This window comes from Apodemus sylvaticus, chromosome 5 (assembly GCF_947179515.1).
Source record: "Apodemus sylvaticus chromosome 5, mApoSyl1.1, whole genome shotgun sequence".
In the NCBI taxonomy this organism is placed as follows: domain Eukaryota; kingdom Metazoa; phylum Chordata; class Mammalia; order Rodentia; family Muridae; genus Apodemus; species Apodemus sylvaticus.
The window spans coordinates 115,671,945-115,691,712 of NC_067476.1; the positions used below are offsets into that span (position 1 = coordinate 115,671,945).

The 19,768-nt window shown below is 48.2% G+C and overlaps 1 protein-coding gene across 2 annotated transcripts; it reads right to left on the minus strand.

Moving 5' to 3' along the window:
- Positions 1-1,151: 1,151 nt before the first annotated feature.
- Positions 1,152-12,510, minus strand: Lrrn4 (leucine rich repeat neuronal 4). Of its 2 annotated transcripts, none has more exons than XM_052183712.1 (5): positions 12,317-12,510; positions 10,723-11,403; positions 9,358-9,562; positions 4,565-4,702; positions 1,152-3,480 (listed from the first exon to the last, which is right to left on the minus strand). In XM_052183712.1, exons 2-5 carry the CDS (start codon positions 11,381-11,383, stop codon positions 2,301-2,303), a joined length of 2,184 nt encoding a protein of 727 aa, XP_052039672.1. In that variant the 5' UTR covers positions 11,384-11,403; positions 12,317-12,510; the 3' UTR covers positions 1,152-2,300. The 2 variants fall into 2 exon arrangements, with proteins under 2 accessions (XP_052039672.1, XP_052039673.1); XM_052183713.1 differs by lacking the exon at positions 12,317-12,510 and adding an exon at positions 11,623-11,734.
- Positions 12,511-19,768: the final 7,258 nt, after the last annotated feature.

Consider the following 19,768-nt stretch of genomic DNA (forward strand, 5'->3'; position numbering starts at 1 on the left):
GTACTCAGATGATGTCCGGTACAGAAATCAGCATTTGAATACACTGCATGAAAACACACTCCAACATGGAACTGTACGGTGAGCCTCTAGTCATTTTGTTGGAACTGTGTAGAAGTTAAAGACAGAAACTTGGGCTTTATTGCATGGTGTGACTCTGTTGCTGGTCCAGGCTTCTTATCCCAGAGCACCTATGAGAATGCCCCCAGTCTCGGGTATTTGGATATTTGGTTTCGGAGGTTCAGAAGTGTGTCGCTGGGAGTAGGCTCTGAGGTGTCAAGGCCATGGGCCATTCCCATCTGCTCTCTGCTTTTGCTTGTGATTCAAGATTTGGTCAGCTTTTAGCTCCAACTGCTGTTTGTACCTGCTGCCAGCTTCTTACCCTCTGGAATCACAAGTAATAACCCTTTCCTTATGTGCGTTGCTTCGGTCATGGTATTTAGTCACAGCAATAGAGAAGTAGTGCAGCCACCCTAGTCTTGGAGCATACTAAACCCTACCACTGAATCACGGGTCGGAGAGGGGTGGGGCAAGGCTGGCTGTCGCCTCGGCCTCAACTCTTCCATAGCAGTTTTCTAACTGGGAGCTGCTGAGGCTGGAGATGGACTGCTGGAGCAGCCAGGATGGTGACTGAGAAATGTCAGATAAAAAGATGGCAGAGTGCTTATGGAGGGAATTAGGTGTTTCCTCTGCTTTATTATATTTGCTTATTGTGGTGGTTGTTGACCTGTAGTATCCTTGGCATGAAGGGTTTTTGATCTAACTCTGGTCAACACACTTTTTCTACTCTTACAGACCAAATGTCCTCGGGATTTTCTGTATTGAATTGCTACAAAATACATTCTGTATTAAACATACTGGAATTGTATTTAAATGAGAACATTAGAGTATACATTTATGTATATAAATTGGCAAATTTATTAAGTATTTCCATAGAACAGACTCATTCTTGAGAGTCGGCTAAAAACACTGAGGCCATTTATGTGTCTTAGGACTTAATACTAATTCACATTTTGGCTTTTCTAACTATTTATTTATTTATTTTTTTATTAATCATTCTATTCGTTTACATCTCAAATGATATCTCCCTTCCCGGTTACCCTTACACACACACACACCCGTCCCACATCTCCCCTTCCCCCCTCCCCCTCCCCTTTGCTCTATGAGGGTGCTCCTGCACCCACTCCCGTTCCTCTTTAGCGGGATCTGGAGGAGTCTTTCAAATTCTCTTGGGCATATATTTGATGAGACTAAGGATACAGTTTAGAATGTTGAAAACACGCTTCGATACCCACTTAGAAATGTATAGTGTGATTCATATTCAGGTCCAGCCTTGATATGCTTGCTGTCTACAGCAAGATGTTTGTGCTGCAGCCTGTTCTGAAGATGAGAGATGGATTCAAACAACTTTTCCTTACAATAGAAATAAGCACTGTTGTGAGTTCAATTTTGCCTCCTCTCCAAATGCTTATAATCCCACCATTTGGAAAGGCAGAAGCAGAAGGATCTGAGTTGAGGCCAGCATGGGCTGCACAGTAAGGCCTGTCTAAGCAGCAGAAGGTCATTTTATTTTTGTCTATTGAGTCTTGGGTGAAATACAGAAAGCCCTGGAAGCAAATAACCTTGCCCTGTGTCTCCCAAGTGTTACCAGAAGGCCAATTTAACTGTGAAGCTTACCATACATGTTTTGACACACCCTGAAATACAAGTAAGAATCCAGAAGGCCTTAGAAAACCAACGATAGCTCTTCCCTTGGCCATCAGCTCAAGGCCAACTGAACTCATTGTGCTAAAATCGGAGGTCACAAGGGAACATTTGTGCAAGAAACTTAGAGATGGCATTTCCAAAAGAAGCTGCGTTCCTTATTACGACTGCTTCCTTTGTTATCCCATCTCCTTCCTTCCGAGCAGTATCCCTCTGGTACTGGGGTATGTACCGAGTACTGACCCACCTGAAGCAGGTCACAGAATGACAGGAGCCAGTAAGACTGGCATCAGGTTAGTGAGAACAACAATAAGAGGGTGACACTCATCCCTTCCACAGAGGAGGACGCAGTGCAGTTGCTGTGAGCCTGAGATGTGGTGGTTTCAGGGACCGTGGAGCTCATGCTATCTTTAGGCATCAGAACATTGATTCATGCAGATGTGTTTTGAAGGGGAGACGCTGGGATAATTGAAGTTTTGGAGCCTCGGCATGGTCAAAGGCTGGCTTTATCTGGTTGCTGGAAGTAAACTCAAGGCCTCAAATGTGTCTGATTTGGATGCTGGGGATAAACCCAAGGCCTTGTACAAGCTAGGACATCACTACCACTGAGTTACTTCCTCAGCTCTGGCTGGGTTTTTGAAGGCCACCAGGTGTGTGCCATAGAATTGCCTGTGTGGCTTCCAGCGCTGTCTCCAGAGACATACAGACAGCACCAGTGTGCTAACCAGTAACAGGGCACTGGCGGTACACAGTCCCCAGAAGATGACCACGGAGCTGGACTTGGTTGTGAAAGTGGCACATGACCTCCTCCAACCTGAGACCTGTGGTTGGCTCAGGCCTGCCCTGTTGGCCGCCAGTATACACACACGGTAGGTGGTACCTGGTGACAGCTTATACAAGGGGTGCTGTCGGGCAGTGGCATAGATGTCCATTATGGATTGGTTCCCAGATCCTCCTTCTGTGAAGTAGTGGATCTGATACCAGAGCACCACTGAGTTGGGGGCACACCAGTGGATGAGCACTGATGTGTCAGTCACCTCAGACACCCCCTGCAGCGTGGGAGGGTCTGGAATGGTGTCCTCTCCACTGAGACCAGGGCAGCGGCATCTGAAGCGCCTCTGCAGCTCTGCGCATGGGGTCTGTAGATGCTTGCAGGGGTGGTAATCACAGGAGCCATCCTGCAGAGGGGCTGCCACCTGGTCTTGAGTCTCCTCCTCCTCGCTGTCATCTAACAGCAAAACTGGGATCTCGTCCTGTGGAGGATCTGTGTGGAGAGCCTGGGGGGTGGCGTGTGTCTTCTGGTTGGTCTGAAATACGCTCCTGGGATTTGGTGAAGTAGGCAAGGGTTCAAGGTATTTGCTGACTAACGGGGTAGAGGCAGATGAGACACTGGGCTCAAGGATATGTGTGGCAATCTGCTCTGCCCCTGAACTGGCAGCACCAGGCAGAGCCCCGGAAGGACTGTTAACTGCCTCAGAGTTAGTAGTGGACTGGGCGCTTTCCTTTGATCCTTGTGTGGGTGAAGCTATGGTGAGGGAGGGGACTTTGGTGATATTTTGTTGGCTTCCTCCAGGCTGAGCAGACAGGGCCATGCTCTGCCCAGTGGAAGGCCCCTGTGTGCGTGGTGCAGAGACGGAATGATCGAAGTGGAGTGGGTTTGAAGCCAGGAGGGTGGTGCTTTGGTCTGACCTGCACACGTCAGACAGGTGGGGGAGGGAGAGGGGACCTGAGAAGGGGCCCCTGTATCCTAAAGCAGGCTCACACATGGTATCTGTTGCCCTGTAAGGGAAACCAATCATTTAGGAGATACCTGGATTTCAAGGTATTAAATCCTCTCTATCAGATATTACCTAGTAACATTATTTTATTAGCCTAGGAAACTTTTGAAGGAAGTCTTGTCATCCCTTCTAGGCAGAAAAGGAAATAGGAAGGTGCTAACTGCTCATAGCTAGCAAATGGCAGAGGACAGTCATATCTGCTGTAGGAAGTAGAATGAAGCCAGACTTTCTGGCTTTAGGCTGTGCTCTCAGCATCTTTTTTAACTGCATGGGGAGCCCCTGACTCTTAAGGGATTTGGCAAAAGCCACTGGAAGCAAAGTAGGGAATGGAAGTGAGGAGCCCCACACCACAGCTGGACGATTGAGGGTGGCTGATTCTAAAACGGAGCAATTAGCTGGCGGAGGTGGTCCAGGAGCGCTCACGATCAATGACATCCCTAGATCCTTAGCACCCATCTTCTCACACCTGCTTGGGTACCGTTCTCCTGGTGTATCTTAGAGAAAAGTTCTTCTAAGCCAAGAGATACTATTAGAATCTGTTTCCGGCCAGGAGAAGGCTCTTTAAGCATACTGGCCTCAGGCTGAATGGTCAAGAGCTAGGCTGTCTCTTGGGTGGTCAAAGGGCTTAGTGGTTAAAGCACAGATGGAGATTAATACTGCCTCCAACATCCCAAAGCTGCATGAGTCAATATATCAAGTGCTTCACTTGTTTTAGTTCCATTCCTTTGTCTGTAAAATGGAAAACTAGTACAACTGTTCTTGCTCTGCCCACAGGGCATACAGACTACATTTCCCAGTCTCCTTTGCAGTTAGGTATGGCCTACCCATAAACTGTTGACCAACGAATGAGTGGAAATGGTGAGCACCCTCTAGCAGCTGTTCCTTTTAAAAGCTTCCAAGTCTACTTTCCCAAGTTCTTTGCCCTTTCTGGCTAGCTGCAATACAAGCAGAGTCTCCATTCCCTCAGCGTGACTACATTGGCGTGAGTGCTCGTATGATCAAACAGGCAAGACACTAGCTGGGCGAACTCCAGCTTTGGAGGGTTGATTCTCACCTCACAGCCATCTACTTGGTAAATGTGTTACCTGTGTAAGACAGTTTTGTTCACATCCACGAGAAGCCAAGCCAGCTCACAGCTGCAAGTGAGAGGATTGCCAAAGAGGCTGACGGACAAGACCTGGGAGGAATTCACAGTCCACGGACCAAAGGAACTCAAGTTGCAGCTGAAATGACACATACACAAGTGTACACAAGTCAGTTAAGCGACGCTTCTAGGGTCAATTTGAACAATTAGGTTTACAATGTTCCCATGAGAGCTGGAGAGGTGGCCCGTGGTTAAGAGCATTAACTGCTTTTCTAAAGGACCTGGGCTCAGTTCTCAGCACCCACATGGTGGCTAAGAACCATCAGTAACATCCAGAGGGCCTCACATCCTCTGATGTCCATGGTGCACAGACATAAAGACAAATAATTAAATCTTTAAAAAATATTTATGGGGGCTGGAGAGATGGCTCAGCGGTTAAGAGCACTGACTGCTCTACCAAAAGTCCTAAGTTCAAATCCTAGCAACCACATCTGTAATGAGATCTGGTGTGTCTGAAAAACAGCTACAGTGTACTTACATATAATAATAAATAAAATTTTAAAAAAATTTATGTTTGGTTTTTATGTATATGAGTTCTGTATTTGCATGCATGCCTACAAGACAGAAGAGAGCATTAGATCCAATTATAGATGGTTATGAGCCATGGTGGGAACTGAACTCAGGATTTCTGAAAGAACAGTGGTCTTAACTACTAAACTCTAGCCCCCAAATAATTGTAAAAGAAGGAAAAAAATGTTTCTAAGAGACATAGTGGATTATGGAGAAAACAATTCTGTAAACAATAGAACTTTAAGTAGAACCCAAAATGGACTTAGAGCTCCTAGATTGCCAACCAAACTCTGTCTTTATTATTTCTTATGGACTAAAGAAAATATCCCCACGCCAAGTGCTTTTATTAAGGGTCTGTGATGATGAAGGTGTGTGTAACTATAAATATCTGCACAAAAATAGGTAGTAGATGCTATTGTTATATACTGGGGATTAAACCCAGAGCCCCACACATACTAGGTATATTACCACTGAGCTATACACACCCTTAATCCACAACTCTTAGTGAAACACCACTGGATAAATCCTGAGAGCCAGAGAGTAGAGCGAGTCAGGACAAAGATTCTGTTAGACTCCATGGAAGAAAGAGGAGAGAGCCCAGAGTGGGTCTGCCATCGCTGAGTATGGTGGATGATTTGTGAAAATGGCCACAGGTTCTCTTTCCTCTGTAAGCACATACCACTGCAGTGTGATTGCTTCTTTCCACATCAAAAGCTAGTGTGTAACTCTAGACCCCTGGAGACATGGTGACATACTGAGGCCAGCAGGATATTAGCAAATGTGATGTAGACAGAAATGAGAAAGCCGTGGAGTTGGGCCATAGTTGATGGCACGATGCCAGTACTTATATGATGCCTTGATTAGTGTACCGGTTAGGTCTTGCTCCTTCATCTGTTCCGACTGCCTCTTGTGAACTAGGCAAGGGTATCTGTTGGACTACACCAGTGAAGGCTTTTCCTTGCACTCTAGGAAGACACAGCTCAACAAGTCAGCCATGTTGGTCATGTACTGGAGGCTATCTGCAGAGATTTGTGGTACTCTGGCCCAGCTGGAGTGACAAAGGAGCTGAGCTCTCTGAAGGGGAGAGGGGAGTTGGGTTGAGGTGGCTCTTGTGGCTGTGGATGCTATGGGGAGGGTGCCACAAGCAGGGAGGTGGGAGTCAGGTCTGGGTGAGCTGCCAGGTCTCTTCCATGGCCGCTGCCTTTGCTCTGAAGTTAGTCCGGTGCCTTGGGACAATACTCAGAGCTGGCTAGGAGTCAAGATCAGGAAGTGAGATTCAAGCAGCCTTCAGCAGCAAAAGCTTCAGGAGAGTACTCTCCCCTAGAGTATTACAGCTCTTATACGACAGATGCTCCCAGCCGATCTTTGATGAAACCTCTCTCCTTTATTCCTTGTGGACAGGGTCTGATGTACATTTTGGGATTGGGCTGGGATCTAAAACCAGATGCTTTCCATCAGCTTGGTCTGGGATGTTTAGGGATGCCTCATCTGCATGTGGAGGGGTTTCCGAGTGCTGTCTCTATGTGACTGATTGTCACAGTCCTCTCCATGGGGTGCCATGGTCATGGGACAGAGACCTGGTCAGGAGTAGGTGAAGCACCTACCACCCTCAAGTCTGAGGGTCCAGAGTTTCTGAACCCACTCAACCTTACCAAGTTTCCAGGCCCAGTTCACTGCCCCACAAACACATAGCAGTTGGGGCTCCAAGAATAAGAGACACAAACCCCAACTTTCAATGCTCTCTACTTTCCAATTCAGTACTGGCTCAGGTAAGTCACCAGGCATCAAGTCAAGCTTTTAATGGGTGAGGACGAGCAATCACAATGAGGCAGCCACGCCTACAGAAAAGGTGGAGAATTCTGCTTGGCATATTTACAGTTCTCATGCTCGCAAGGGCAGATCCACTCCCGGGTCTCTCCTGCTCCTTCCCTGGAGTCTAACAGAATGTTTGACCTGGGCTCCTCACACTCTCTTGAGCTCCTTGACTCGCTTACATTTTAATTCTATATTCATATAGAATATGAATTCTTCCTATTGAGTCGTAATTCATCATGGGCAACATGGGCTGCAAAGAGCTATGGCTCTCACACATCTTTCTCACTCAGCCCGATGGCGCATTACCACCACCTGCTTTACAACGCAGCACAGGGTGTGTGGGCCTCTGCTGGGGTTCTGATGGCCTGTGCTGGTTGGCAGCCAGACATCTGCTTTTTTATAGTAAAGTGTGCACTTCTTGAAAGTTGGAACCATATTGTCCTTACTGTCATAACCACCATCTTCAGTAGCAGCAGCTTCACCACCACCATTATATCATACAGTCATCACCACCATCATCGTCACCTCCACCAGTTAGTATTATCATCTGTGTGTGTGGCGGGGGAGGGGTGGCGGTGTGGTGAGGGGCTAGGCATGTCGATGTGTATGTGGGAGTGTGTATCCATGCATGTGCCTGTGGAGGTCGGAGGTTGACTTCAGGGTGTTCTCCTCACTCACCTTCCTCCTGAGTTTTTGAAGCAGGGTCTCTGCACTGCACTTGAAGCTTGCCATTTAGCCGAGGCTGGCGGGTCAGCAAATTCCAGGGATGTACCTGTCTCTGCATCCCCTATGCTAATGTGTCATATGTGCACCACCATGCCTGCCGTGCCAGAGATTGGAACTCAGATCCTCATGTGCCTCTATTCTAGTCCTACCTTTACTAATTCTACAGACACCCGCTGTACTCCAGAAACCCACTCAAGGGCTCCTATTTGCCTTTCCTATGTGAAAAGCCCAAGAGAGAGAGAGAGAGAGAGAGGAGGGGGGAGGGAAAAGGAGAGGGAGAGGGAAAGGGAGAGGGAGAGCAAGAGAGTGGGCACCATAGTTACATTTCTGCTTTACTTTGTATCATTTTCCAATGTTTAATTCCTTTTCCTTTGCATCTTTGTATTTTTATCAAGCTCAAAGCAGTCAGAGCCACAAAGTGTTTTCCCTCCACCCTCTCAGTAGCTAGTTCCTGGATGAAGCACAACTGTTCACTCTTAAGGAAACATAGTTCTATCTTTGGCACCCACTTGAACAAAGGAAAGCTAAGAAGACCCACACTTGGGCTTCTCCTGGATTGCTAGCCATGACACCACCCGAATCCACAATATGGGAAGCCCTTTAGTGCCTCTGAGAGACCATCCTGCTGGACTCTGGGAGGCAGGCCTTCCACCCGTGAAAAGTGCTAGGCCCAAGTGGGCTAGGGAACACAAAACCTTACAGCAGAACTAAGGGTCAGTGCCACTACTTTTTTTTTTTTTTTTTTTTTTTTTTTTTTTTTTGGTTTTCCAAGACAGGGTTTCTCTGTGTAGTCCTGACTGTCCTGGAACTCATTCTGTAGACCAGGCTGGCCTCGAACTCAGAAATCCGCCTGCCTCTGCCTCCCAAGTGCTGGGATTAAAGGCGTGCACCACCACTGCCCGGCAGTGCCATTACTTTTAATCTTTACAAATAGTCAGCACCCCAGAGCAGACTGTTAAATAACTGGATATTTCAAACATAGCTGTTTTAGACTTCGATTCAACAGAAACCACAGGGGCTGAGAGCATTGAGTAAGGGGCTAGCTGAAGTACCCAGATCCCAAAGAGAATTGCTCTACACCCTGTTCAAGACAAGGGAAGTCCGAGAGATGAGGTTTTACTGGCCTGTCACCCACCTGTAAACTCAAGACTGGACAGTGGTTTGGAAGCTCCTCTAATTCCTGTCCCTACCAAAACACAAGGGAGAAGAAAGGATGCTTCAATGTCCAATGACAAGTCCTAGATTTAGGCCCCAAGGACAGGAAGTGGCCTGGGGTCATCCTCAGTGTCCTACTGCTCTGAGAAGTCAAGCCACTGCCTGCTACTAGAATCACAGCACCAGCTCCAGATCCTACTGCATGGTAAACCTTCCTACCCCCTCTTCTTCCCTTTCAACCCTACTCATACGCAGGGATGGACTGAAAAGGCATCATCTGGGGAAAAAATGGGGGTCCAGTGGAGATAAGGTCTGGTGTCCTCGGCTCCTCATTGCTAATGATTTGGCTGTGGAGACTGTCTGGGACCTTCATAAGATACCATGAGGAAGATGAGGGAGAACAGAAGCCCAAGAGAATTTGGAAGAGCAGTGGCAGAAACAGTAAGGACTGGTGTGCCATATAAAATTCAATATAGTTTAATGGGCAAAATCAGTCCAGTAATAAAAGCTGGGCTTAGAATCACTTACTGCTGGAACTGAAGGACTTGTAGATCAGGTGTGTCTTGAAAGATCTCTGTGTGGACAGAAGAAAGTGCCGGGGATCCTTGACAATCCAGCTGCTGCAGGTGGGGAGTCATCTTGAAAATGTCTCCCTCCAGTGTCTTCAGCCTGGGCATCTTTCTCAGGTAGAGGAATTTGAGCTTTGGCAGATTTCTGATCCACCCAGACTCAACTGAAATCAAAGGGAATTACCCATTACAGCAAGGAACAAAATCCTAGGGGACCAGAACCATCACTAAGGAAATGCGTGACAGGGTGAGGTCACTGGTACAGCAGCTGGAAAGGCCCTTTCTCAGCTATGCCTAATCCTTCTTACAGCCCAAGTTGGTTAAGACCACAGAGAAGCAATGGACAACCCACAGCCACACTCACAATGGCTGTGAGTCTGTGCCCGGGACATCATCTCCAAGCCGCTGCTGTCACAGCCTCTGGTTAAACTCCACATGCAAAATAGCCAGACTTAGCTCCAGTGCCCCAGAGCTGAGAGCTTTTGAGGAACATAAGAAAGAACTGTGCACACACAGTTAGAGGAGGCACCAGGAACTCAATTTTGTAATCTCTCAATTTATGGAGAACATTCCCCTTTCTGAATTTCTTGTTCTCTCTAGCCTCCTGCTGCCCTACCTCTCAAGGCTGTGATGAACATGTGCTTATAGACACATGAAGTATCTTTAAAGAATAATAAAAACACTTGAATCAAAGACACTTCTACACTCTGTTGAAAGGATCCAACATCCATAGAAACAATGGGGGCGTCGGGGCAGCAGAATCAATGAATTCCTCTTCAGCATGCTTGAGACTAAGTTCAGCTGTCATAGGCCACAATGAAAACTTCACCTCGCCACCCCATAGCATTCATCTAGCCAGAGCGCAGCGGGCAACATATTGAACCCTGTTGGGCAGTGGTGGCGCATGCCTTTAATCCCAGCACTTGGGAGGCAGAGGCAGGTAGATATCTGAGTTTGAGGCCAGCCTGGTCTACAGAGTGAGTCCAGGACAGCCAGGGCTATACAGAGAAACCCTGTCTCAAAAAAACAAAACAAAACAAACAAACAAACAAACAAACAAACAAAAAGATGCTGAGCCCTGCCTGGGGGATGCTTAGGCTTGGATCTGGAGACGTTAGGCGCTAGACCTGTGAGACTTTGGTGAAGTCACGCCACCATTCCGTGCCTTAGTTTCCTCACATATAATCTGGAGATTGTCAGCAGTTCTGTGATTGTGGGGCACTCTGGGCACACGCGGCTGGTTTCTGGGACCACGTCTGGAAGAACGCAGCCCTAACCCCCCACCTTGCCAGAGGCACACGTGTAGCCCTCACACCGCACCTACCTCTTTCTAGGCTCGAGCCGCTCAGGTCCAAGAGCTCCAGCGCCGCCAGGGGCCCACCGTCCTCCCCAGCGAATGCCTCCGGGGCGATGTGGCCCAGTTCACTGCAGGAGAGGTTGAGAAGCTGCAGCGCTGGGAAGCATGCGAAGGTCCGTGGCGGCAGCGCCCGCAGTGGGTTCCCGGCCAGAGCCAGCGAGCGCAGGCTGCTCCCGGAAGGCGCCGCGCAGGGCGGCAGCTCGGCCAGCAGGTTGTGGCTGAGGTCGAGCTCACGCAGCCCGGCCGGTGTGCCGCGGCCCCAGTGCAGCACGGAGATGCGGTTGTGGTGCAGCGTGAGCACGCGCAGCTCCGGCAGGCGGCCGAGCACAGGCTCGCCAAGGGCGCGCAGCAGGTTGTGGCTGCCGTCGAGGCTGCGCAGCGTGCGCGGCAGGCAGCTGGGCAGGCGCTCCAGGCTGCGGTTCGCCAGGTTCAGGGCGGTGGTTCCCGCGGCGGGGAGCCCCTCGCAGGGAGAGTCGGTGGCGCGGCGGTCGAGGCTGTCCCAGACTCCCTGCTGAGTGAGTCGGAAGAGGGGGATAGTCTCCTGGGAACGCCCCTCCAGGCTCTGGCTCTGCACCATCCGCAGTTGTAGCAGGAGCTGCAGCAGCTGCAGCATCAGCGGCCACCGCATGTCAAATCTCTAGGGAAAGACTATCGAGGGTCCATGATTTCAGAGGAAACCCCCGAACGAAAGACACACAACGTTCCTGGAGGGCGCAGGGTGTGAGGGAGGGAGGGAGGGAGGGAGGGGGAGAGAGAGAGAGAGAGACAGAGACAGAGACAGAGACAGAGACAGAGACAGAGCCCGTCGGGAGGAAGCACCTCCACCCTCATCCCCACCCCCACCCTCATCCCCACCCCCACTCTCACCTCATGCTTGTCAGTGAGCAGGTGGAGACCAGCTTTTTCCTCATCTCTGGTGCAGAATCCACCTCACACCTGCTCGTCCTTGCTTTTCTAGCAGGAGTCTTTCCTTGTCTTTTCCATGCCTGACCTGACTCTTCCAGACCCCACCCCACCCCGCCCCACCCCCGCCATGCTTCCGTGTGCCCCTTCTATGAGTTTTTGAGAGAAGTTTGTTTTCTCTTCCTCTGTAAACTTCCCCCACCCCAGATTAAGCAGCTTCTTCCTCAGGAAGGATTTAGTTGTGCCTAGAAACACTCACCAGACTAACTCTCCATAATACAAGGGCCCTGCCACTTGCTAGTTTGTATAAAATAAGTTGTGGCGTCTCTTTCTTAAGAGAAAGCTCAGGGTTGCCTTCAGAAGAGGATAGGAGTCCTAGACACCCGCAAGACTTGGGATCCTGGTCCTATATAGGTTCTAAGAGAAGTCAGCACTGGGTGTCAGCCCTCTGCAGGAGGGAGTGCCCAGCCCTGTGGCAAAGTAGCTTCTGAACAAGGCCTGAAGTCACTGCCTGCTAGACCTGGCTCCCTGCTGATCTCTGACCACCATTAAGGCTCCTTAGGGAAAGGCTCCCCTATTGGTAGGGAGTTAAAGTGGTGAGAAAGTTGCTGGTAATTGGAGCCAGGTGCTAATGTATCCTGTAGCAAGTCCTACGTACCTGGAAGCGGCACCCTTTTAGGCCCTCAGTCTGTTGAATATCGCAGGAACTTCCAGTGACTTCCCGGGTCTGTTCTGAATGTCAGAGGGAGGTCCCGGCTGCCCTCCTCCAGCTCTATCCAGGAGGAGCCTGAGACACTCCTGCCCTGAAGCCCCTCCCTCTCCACCAAGACTCCTTTTCTATCCCTCTTCTTCCCTCTCCCCTCAGGCCTCTCTTTCCACAGACCTGGCATTCCCAGCCCCACCCCCACTCCTCCCCCATCCTCCTCTTTCCTTGCTCAAGGTTTCCTAAGCTTGAGAAAAGAAGGCAGCAACAAGGGCTGGTGCCCAGTACGGTCACCTCTCAGGAATCTTTTATTCTTTCTTCTAGGTGATTCCAACCATCCTGGGATGGGTGGAGGCTGGTGAACCGAGAGAGAAAGAACCTGCCTTTCCCGAGGGAGGGGTGGTTTCTCAGAGAGGCTTGCAGAGCTTGGGACCACAGACCTGCAGAGGAGTCTTCAAGCTGGATGTAGCTCAAAAACGCATGCAAGAGGCCCCGAGAAGAGTGATTGTTCTGAGACCCAGTTCAGTGACAATCTGGTGTTTGCTTCTGAAATGTGGCGAGAATAAATAGAGACCAGAAATGCAGAAAGGACATTCCTGTCCTGAGGCTGAGATGATGGGTCCCAATTATCAAAACATGCAGGTCCCATAGAAAGACACAGCATTGTCTGCAGCACCTGTTTGGAGTAGACAGTGCTATTCTCTTTAGGGTTCCTGGGCTCCTCCCTGCTTTTCCCAGACCTACCAGGAAGACCGAGAGCAGGCTGGGCTATTATCCCCAGTCCTTTGTATATAGATCCTAGGACCAGAGCCTCCTATTTCCCCCACTGTCAGTGCTTATCTGGGCATCTCTGAGAAATCCCAGGAACCTTGCAAACTGGTCTGATGAGATTACTAGTCCCTGGCGGTTTCCTTTGAAGTCATCATCATGCAGCGTCTGAAAGATAAGTGTTTTAGCCTAGGCCAGCGGAGGCCTTGTTTAGAAGCATTCCTCCTCCTTTGCCGGAGCCAGGTTAAGGGAAATCTGCTCAGTGCTCCCCACTAGGGAAGTGGCTGGCCGGGAGATCTGGGTCCTGGCCCAGGTGGTAGAAATTGGACACCACTGGTTGATCAAGGCGGGAGGGATGAGTGGGAGGGGGTTGTGGAAATCCAGGGAAAGATGGGACAGGGGAGGGAACACTGAGGTTAGCTCTTGTGGCCTAGCCGTAAAATCCTTAATGCTTTGGGCAGAGTTGCATACCCAAGAATCAAAGCCTCAAACTTCTCTCAATATTAAATATACTCTGTCCACCCTGGTCAAGCCATTACCTCCTTTGAAGCCAGCAGGGATGGGCTGATTTCAGATGGAGACACCGGATAAGAAGGACCAGAACCCACTGAAATATAAGTACCCCGGTTAGATAAACCACAAGGAGGAAAGGCGTTCATAAACTTGGAAGGTTTATAAAATAGGACTTGAGAAACCATGTTGGGGACACTCCTGCGTATACTAATGGGGAGGGGTAGGGAGAGCCCCTGGTCCTGAGATCATCACCTTGTGGCCAGGAGATCTGGGTCCTGGCCCAGGTGGTAGAAATTGGACACCACTGGTTGATCAAGGCGGGAGGGATGAGTGGGAGGGGGTTGTGGAAATCCAGGGAAAGATGGGACAGGGGAGGGAACACTGAGGTTAGCTCTTGTGGCCCAGCCGTGAAATCCTTAATGCTTTGGGCAGAGTTGCATACCCAAGAATCAAAGCCTCAAACTTCTCTCAATATTAAATATACTGAAACTCACATCCTCTTAGCCAGCTTCCTGGTGTGTTTCTTGCTGCCTGCTGTGCAGTGCTAGCCAGAGCTGAATGAGCCATCTAGGTGATAGATAGGCTGTTTAAGCAGGGTCCTCTGGGTTGCTCTATTGTTTCAATAGATAGGTTCCTGGTGCTATCCAATTGGGTCCCTACACTGGGGAACCTGATGTCAGTCCCTGTGTGGGTTCATTTAGGGCTCCTTTTTTATGCATTGGGTTAGCCTTGCCTTTGTATAGTACTTTCTGATATTCATCACCATCTCTCATCTTTGCTGCTAGATCCCAGGTTCATTCTCTCATGGAATCTTCTTAAGGTACTGCCTACTATCCCATGATAAGGAAACTGAAGTCCCCAGGGTTGACTGGGCTATGGAGCAGGTGATGGGTGAGTCAGACGGTGTTCAGGTGTTCAGTTGCTTTCAGTGGATTGATTGAGTGTATTCCCTTGTAACATAACCGTTCTTAGCTATTTAGATAAATCCATATCACTTAAGACACTAAAATATAAAGAAAATTTCCTTTTTGTCTGCGAGCTGACTTCTTGGGCGTAGTAGGGATGAGGAAGTGCCACTTGGGCACTTTTCAGGGACACTGAAGAACTCTGTTGCAGTCCTTTCTCCTCTTCTAGCACCTCAGGAGCATAAGAAAAGATGACATAAGTGTTTTTAGCATAGGAGGATGTTGCATGTAATAATTTAAAAAAATCAATCCACACTAATTAATGCTGGCTACGCCCCAGTACCAGGCACCACATCAGAGGAAGGATGTGGCAGATATTTGAAAAACAGTACACTGTCATAGCACTTTAGCATCCTCATGGATTACTGTCTATTACAGGTGAGGGCAGGTGAGAAATAAGGCTAGAGTCTGTGATCGGGCAATGACAGTCTCCCAGTCTCCCAGTCTCCCCTCCCCCATTGGGAGCTGCAAGCTCTGGTCTTCCCTGTTTCCCTTCTGTTTGCCTGCCTCTGAATTGCTCTATCTTCCCAGCCAACCACCTCCTGTGGCTTGTTGTCACAAGTTCCCATCATCCAGTAAAACCCAAACTCCAGAGGCTTGTAATTTATCAGTCAGATTTATAACAGTAAAGTCTCAACTCATAAAACGCCCACTCAAAGAACTCAAAACTCAATTGATATTGCCTCAAGTTGCCCAGCTAGATCAGGCCAATTGCCCTATATTATTCTATTGCTCTTCTATGACATTCGTAGCTACCTGTGGCTATTTCAAGTCACGTGGATCCAGTTAGTCCTCTTTCCTCCATCTTTCTCTGTCCCCCATTCCTCCTGCCCCCCCAAACTCCTAGCTCCACCTTCCTTTGTCATTGCCCAGTCACAGACTCTAGCCTTATCTCACCTGCCCTCACCTGTGATAGACAGCAATCCACGAGGATGCTAAAGTGCTGTGACAGTGTCCTGGGACCACAAAGTACTGCTTTTCAAATATCTGCCACATCCTTCCTCTGATGTGGTGCCTGAACTATTCCCCTGCTGGAGTCTCTCTCCTTTGAGCAACCGAGTCTCTTAATCAACCTCTTCTCTACTTACTGTTTCCCTCAGAAGGAGACCTTTAACTAAGGGCTCATGTGCTGGGAGTTTATTTGGGAGACGATCTGAGAAAGCCCAGAGAGTCTGATGGTAATGAGTTGGCACTGCTGTAAAAAGAAAGACTTAGTTGTGCTGAAGACTCTGGGGGAATGTGTCTGTCAAGTGTTGAGGAGTATGCATTCACCCCCAGCTTCTGTATTCTGCTGGTCCTAGGGTTCTTAGTGCTGCAGCTCCCAGACATATCTGGCTTCTTCTGGCATGGTGGGAGTCACTCCACTGGCTCTGGGTGAGTCCTGAGTGTGCCCGGTACAGCTCCTATCACGATTTCCCCTTCCTTGCTCTAAGCTGCATTAAGGGCCCACCCCAGGTGCTCTTTCCTGGGTGGTACAGGCTGCGTGGCACAGATAATTGGTAGAGTCCCTCCATCTGCAAGACTGAGAACTAGCCACATTGCCCATCCCACTAGCTCCAGGGTGCAGAGTCTGGCACCTGGGGAAAATGAATGGAGAAAGGCATGATGGAATGGGATCATGGTTGGCCCTAGTGTTGAGATGGTTAAAGAGAGAGTGGAGATAGGGGAGGGGACTGATGTGGAAATACAAAATTGAATCACCATGGGTCTAGAGAGCTTGCTCAGTGGTTAAGAGTACTTACCATTACAGAATACCTGGGTTTGGTTTCTAGCACCCACAGGATGCCCCAAAACTATAACTCTAGTTCCATGGGATTCAATGGCTCCTTCTGACCTTTTTTTGGGTTACTGTATACACAGGGAGCATGCATACACACACACACACACACACACACACACACTTAGGCACACATATACATATAAATAAAATAAATATCTTTAAAGAAATGTAAATCATCAAGGATTTTGCAATCATGGGTTCCCAACAGGGCTTTGGGACAGGGGATTTCTCCTGGAAGATCACATGATTAGAATGTTAGAAATACATGGCCCCCAGGGAAACAATCAGTAATTACACGTCTTCTCTGGGTATGTGTACAAATCGGGGTCAAAAATCCTTGATTTTAGAAAGGTCTTGACCATTTGTCTGGTCCTGGCCCGACCCTGTCCATTTTGGAGACAGAAAGCTGAAGTTCCAGAGAGGATTACAGCTTGCCTGAAGTCACATAGTTGTGAGTTTCTAGCTAGTGAGGACAAGGGTGACCTCACTCTCATAAATCCTTCCAGGCCATTTCTTGACAGTCCCGGGTCTCTCCTGCCCTGTTGTAGGAGTGGGAGCCTGACCTGCATGAATTGTCAAGTCACTCACTTCTTGAATGCTAAGCATTAGTGAGAACTCTAGGACTTTTGACCTGTGCTGTTCTGCCCCATTCCAAGGACTGTCAGAATGTATACCCCAGATTTAGGCTGCCCCAGAGATCTTCCAAGGGGGTCTTGCCTGGCTGTGTTCACATCTCTGGCAGCCTGGAGTAGGGTGACAGGGATTGCCAGGTGACAGCCCAGTCAATGCATCATCAGCCTGGCCTTTCAGATGCCAGCTGGCTCTGGTGAAGTCTTCCCCTCCAGCTGCTGGAGTTGGAATGTGCAGAAGTAAAGCCTCATTCTTCTCTGACACTTGCGATAAGCTGGTGAAATGGGAAGGTGATTGTGGGAGGACGCGGTACCAGGTTGTCAAGTCTCCGCAAAGGCCCTGATCTCACGGAGTGGTATGCAGCACACAGGCTGCAAGAACTCCCAGCATTCATGTGGACTCACCGACAACCTGCCAGGGGGGAATGGGTCTTAAGGAGTAAGATGGTGACATCTGAGACCTCTCGGTGTCAGTAAGACTTCCACATAGGTATCTGTGGAATGCTAAACATCATTGAAACGATTCAAACTGAACTGAGGCGCCAGGCACAAATGTGTCACTTTCTTTTGCATATAGAGGTGAGAAGAAGCAGGCATAGGCTGTGCCCATAAATGGATTTTGGAGTTCTCTACCACTAGGGATGCAACAGAGAGCAAAGAACATTAAAAAGGGACACAGGGTGTGGATTGTCATCTTAGAGCGCCTTTACCTTCTGAGGACAATGGCTGTAAATCCAACCTATTGCATGTGGTATTTGTCAACTAGATCAGCTGGATTAGCAACTCAGTGTGCACATACTGGCATATGTGTTGGGGGCTCACATATAAAAGGAAGTCCTAAAGCTAAATAAGGCTTGGACTCTGGCCTCTAGCAGAAGACAGAAGACGCCACTCACATGATAGAGTGAGCCCACTATCACAAGGAGCTGAGCCGTGAGCAGCTTACTCTCTGTTCATCCCTGTGTCTGGCAGTACTTATCCGAGACACATGTGCTGGGTGTTGGACGTGAAATGGCCTCAGAGTCCCCCAAAAGACTTGGTTTCTTCTTCCTGGCACTGCTGAGAGGTATTTGGAACCGTTAAGAGGTAGGGATGCCTGGTAGGAAGCTGTCTCATCAGAAATGTACTCTTGAAGGAGATAGTAGAACCCAGAACTTCATCTTTCTTTGCTTCCTGCCCACAAGGAAGTGAGCAGGGCTGTTTCACTACCTTCTGCCACCAGATTGTACTGCCTGACATAGACCTGAAATGATGGTCACTCTGCTGTGGACTAAAACCTCTGAATCTGTGTGCTAAAACAAATCTTGTTAGGTGGTTGACTACCTTGGGTCTTTATTACAGGAACAGAAAGCTAACAACCCACTTGCTCAACTGATATTTGCTGAATGCATGTTTATTAATTATTCTGCGCCCTTCTAGTTCTGATTAGTTATGTTTCTTTATTTGGAATGTTTTGGAGATGGACAATCAGGTTTAAGTGTATTCAGACTTCTAATATATTCGGGAAAATCCTTACAAAATAAAAGTGCTCAAATTACACAACCCTAACAATGATTTGTAATCCTAAGAAACTTGGGTATTATTTGTTACCATTTTCCAAAGCAACTTGCATGTGCAATGTGCATGTTAAACTGTGTTGAATCAAGTGCAGTGACCTGCCTGGTTTAGGGATTGGCCTAACTGGGGTAGCAGGAAATAAGGAAGGACATACCTTCAGAAAAGCTGGGCTGGGCTGGGCTGTGTGCTCTGATGGAGATGAGGAAGTTGCTGTACACAATTTCAGCATTCTGAGAGGATGAGGATGCTGCAGCTGATACTTTCTGCACAGGTCAGTTTCATCTAAAGGTCAATGAGTTGCTCCTCAACATTTGTACTGGAATGGGGGAAGGCTTTGCCATCAATGGGTCTTAGACATTGAGGTCCTTGGCAGTGCTGCACCCATGTCAACAATACACATTCACTCAGGACTTTAGCTGCCCCCCACAATAAGAAGATGCATATTGCCCAGTAGGCAGGTATGTGCTTAAAGGATCATTACTCACCGTGGAAATACACATTTATGCCATAATGAAACACTACTATGTACTATGTACCATCACAATGGCCAAAATTAAAAAGTAAATCAAAAGCCATGGAGCACCAATACCAAGTATTGGAGGAAAAAGAACCCTTATGAATAGTTCATAGGAATGCCATATGATATCATACATGTACCCTATTACTCAGAAATTATACCCCAAACTTATACTCAAAAGAAGTAATGTTGATAATAACAACTTCATTCATATATATGCCTGCAACTGGAAACAACCCAGATTTTTAAATAAGAAAATTTTATGGAGTCATAAAATATAGTGTAGGCATACAATGAGCTACAGTATAGTCACAAAAGAGAAAAAAAGATGCTACACTCAAAGACATAGATGAATCTCCATGTTGTTTTGTTTGACAGAAGTCAGGCACACAGAGTATGTATTGTTCCCATTTATATGAAGTTCAAGTAAAGGATAAATGTGTGTAGTGGTTTGTGTTTTTACTCCTAGCACTCAGAGACAAAGGGGGGTGATTCTTGAATCTCAAAGTTCAGTGCCAGCCTGGCCTATAAAGTGAGCTCCAGGCAAGCTAGGGATACATGGTGAGACTCTGTATCAATTTTTAAAAAGGTAATTGATAATTAGAGAGGTAGTTAGCTCTGAAGAGCCTCTGAGGCAGAGGATCCAGGATGTGTGGAAGACTAGAGGTGCGATAGACA

Bases quoted from the DNA above. Each gene is read 5' to 3' on its own strand.
- Lrrn4 (XM_052183712.1), bottom strand. From the start codon at position 11,383: ATGCGGTGGCCGCTGATGCTGCAGCTGCTGCAGCTCCTGCTACAACTG. The intron at 9,563-10,722 runs GTAGGTGCGGTG...CTTTGATTTCAG, and splicing joins CGGCTCGAGCCTAGAAAGAG to TTGAGTCTGGGTGGATCAGA. The intron at 4,703-9,357 runs GTAAGTGATTCT...GTGTCATTTCAG, and splicing joins CAAGTCCTTCAGTTCCAGCA to CTGCAACTTGAGTTCCTTTG.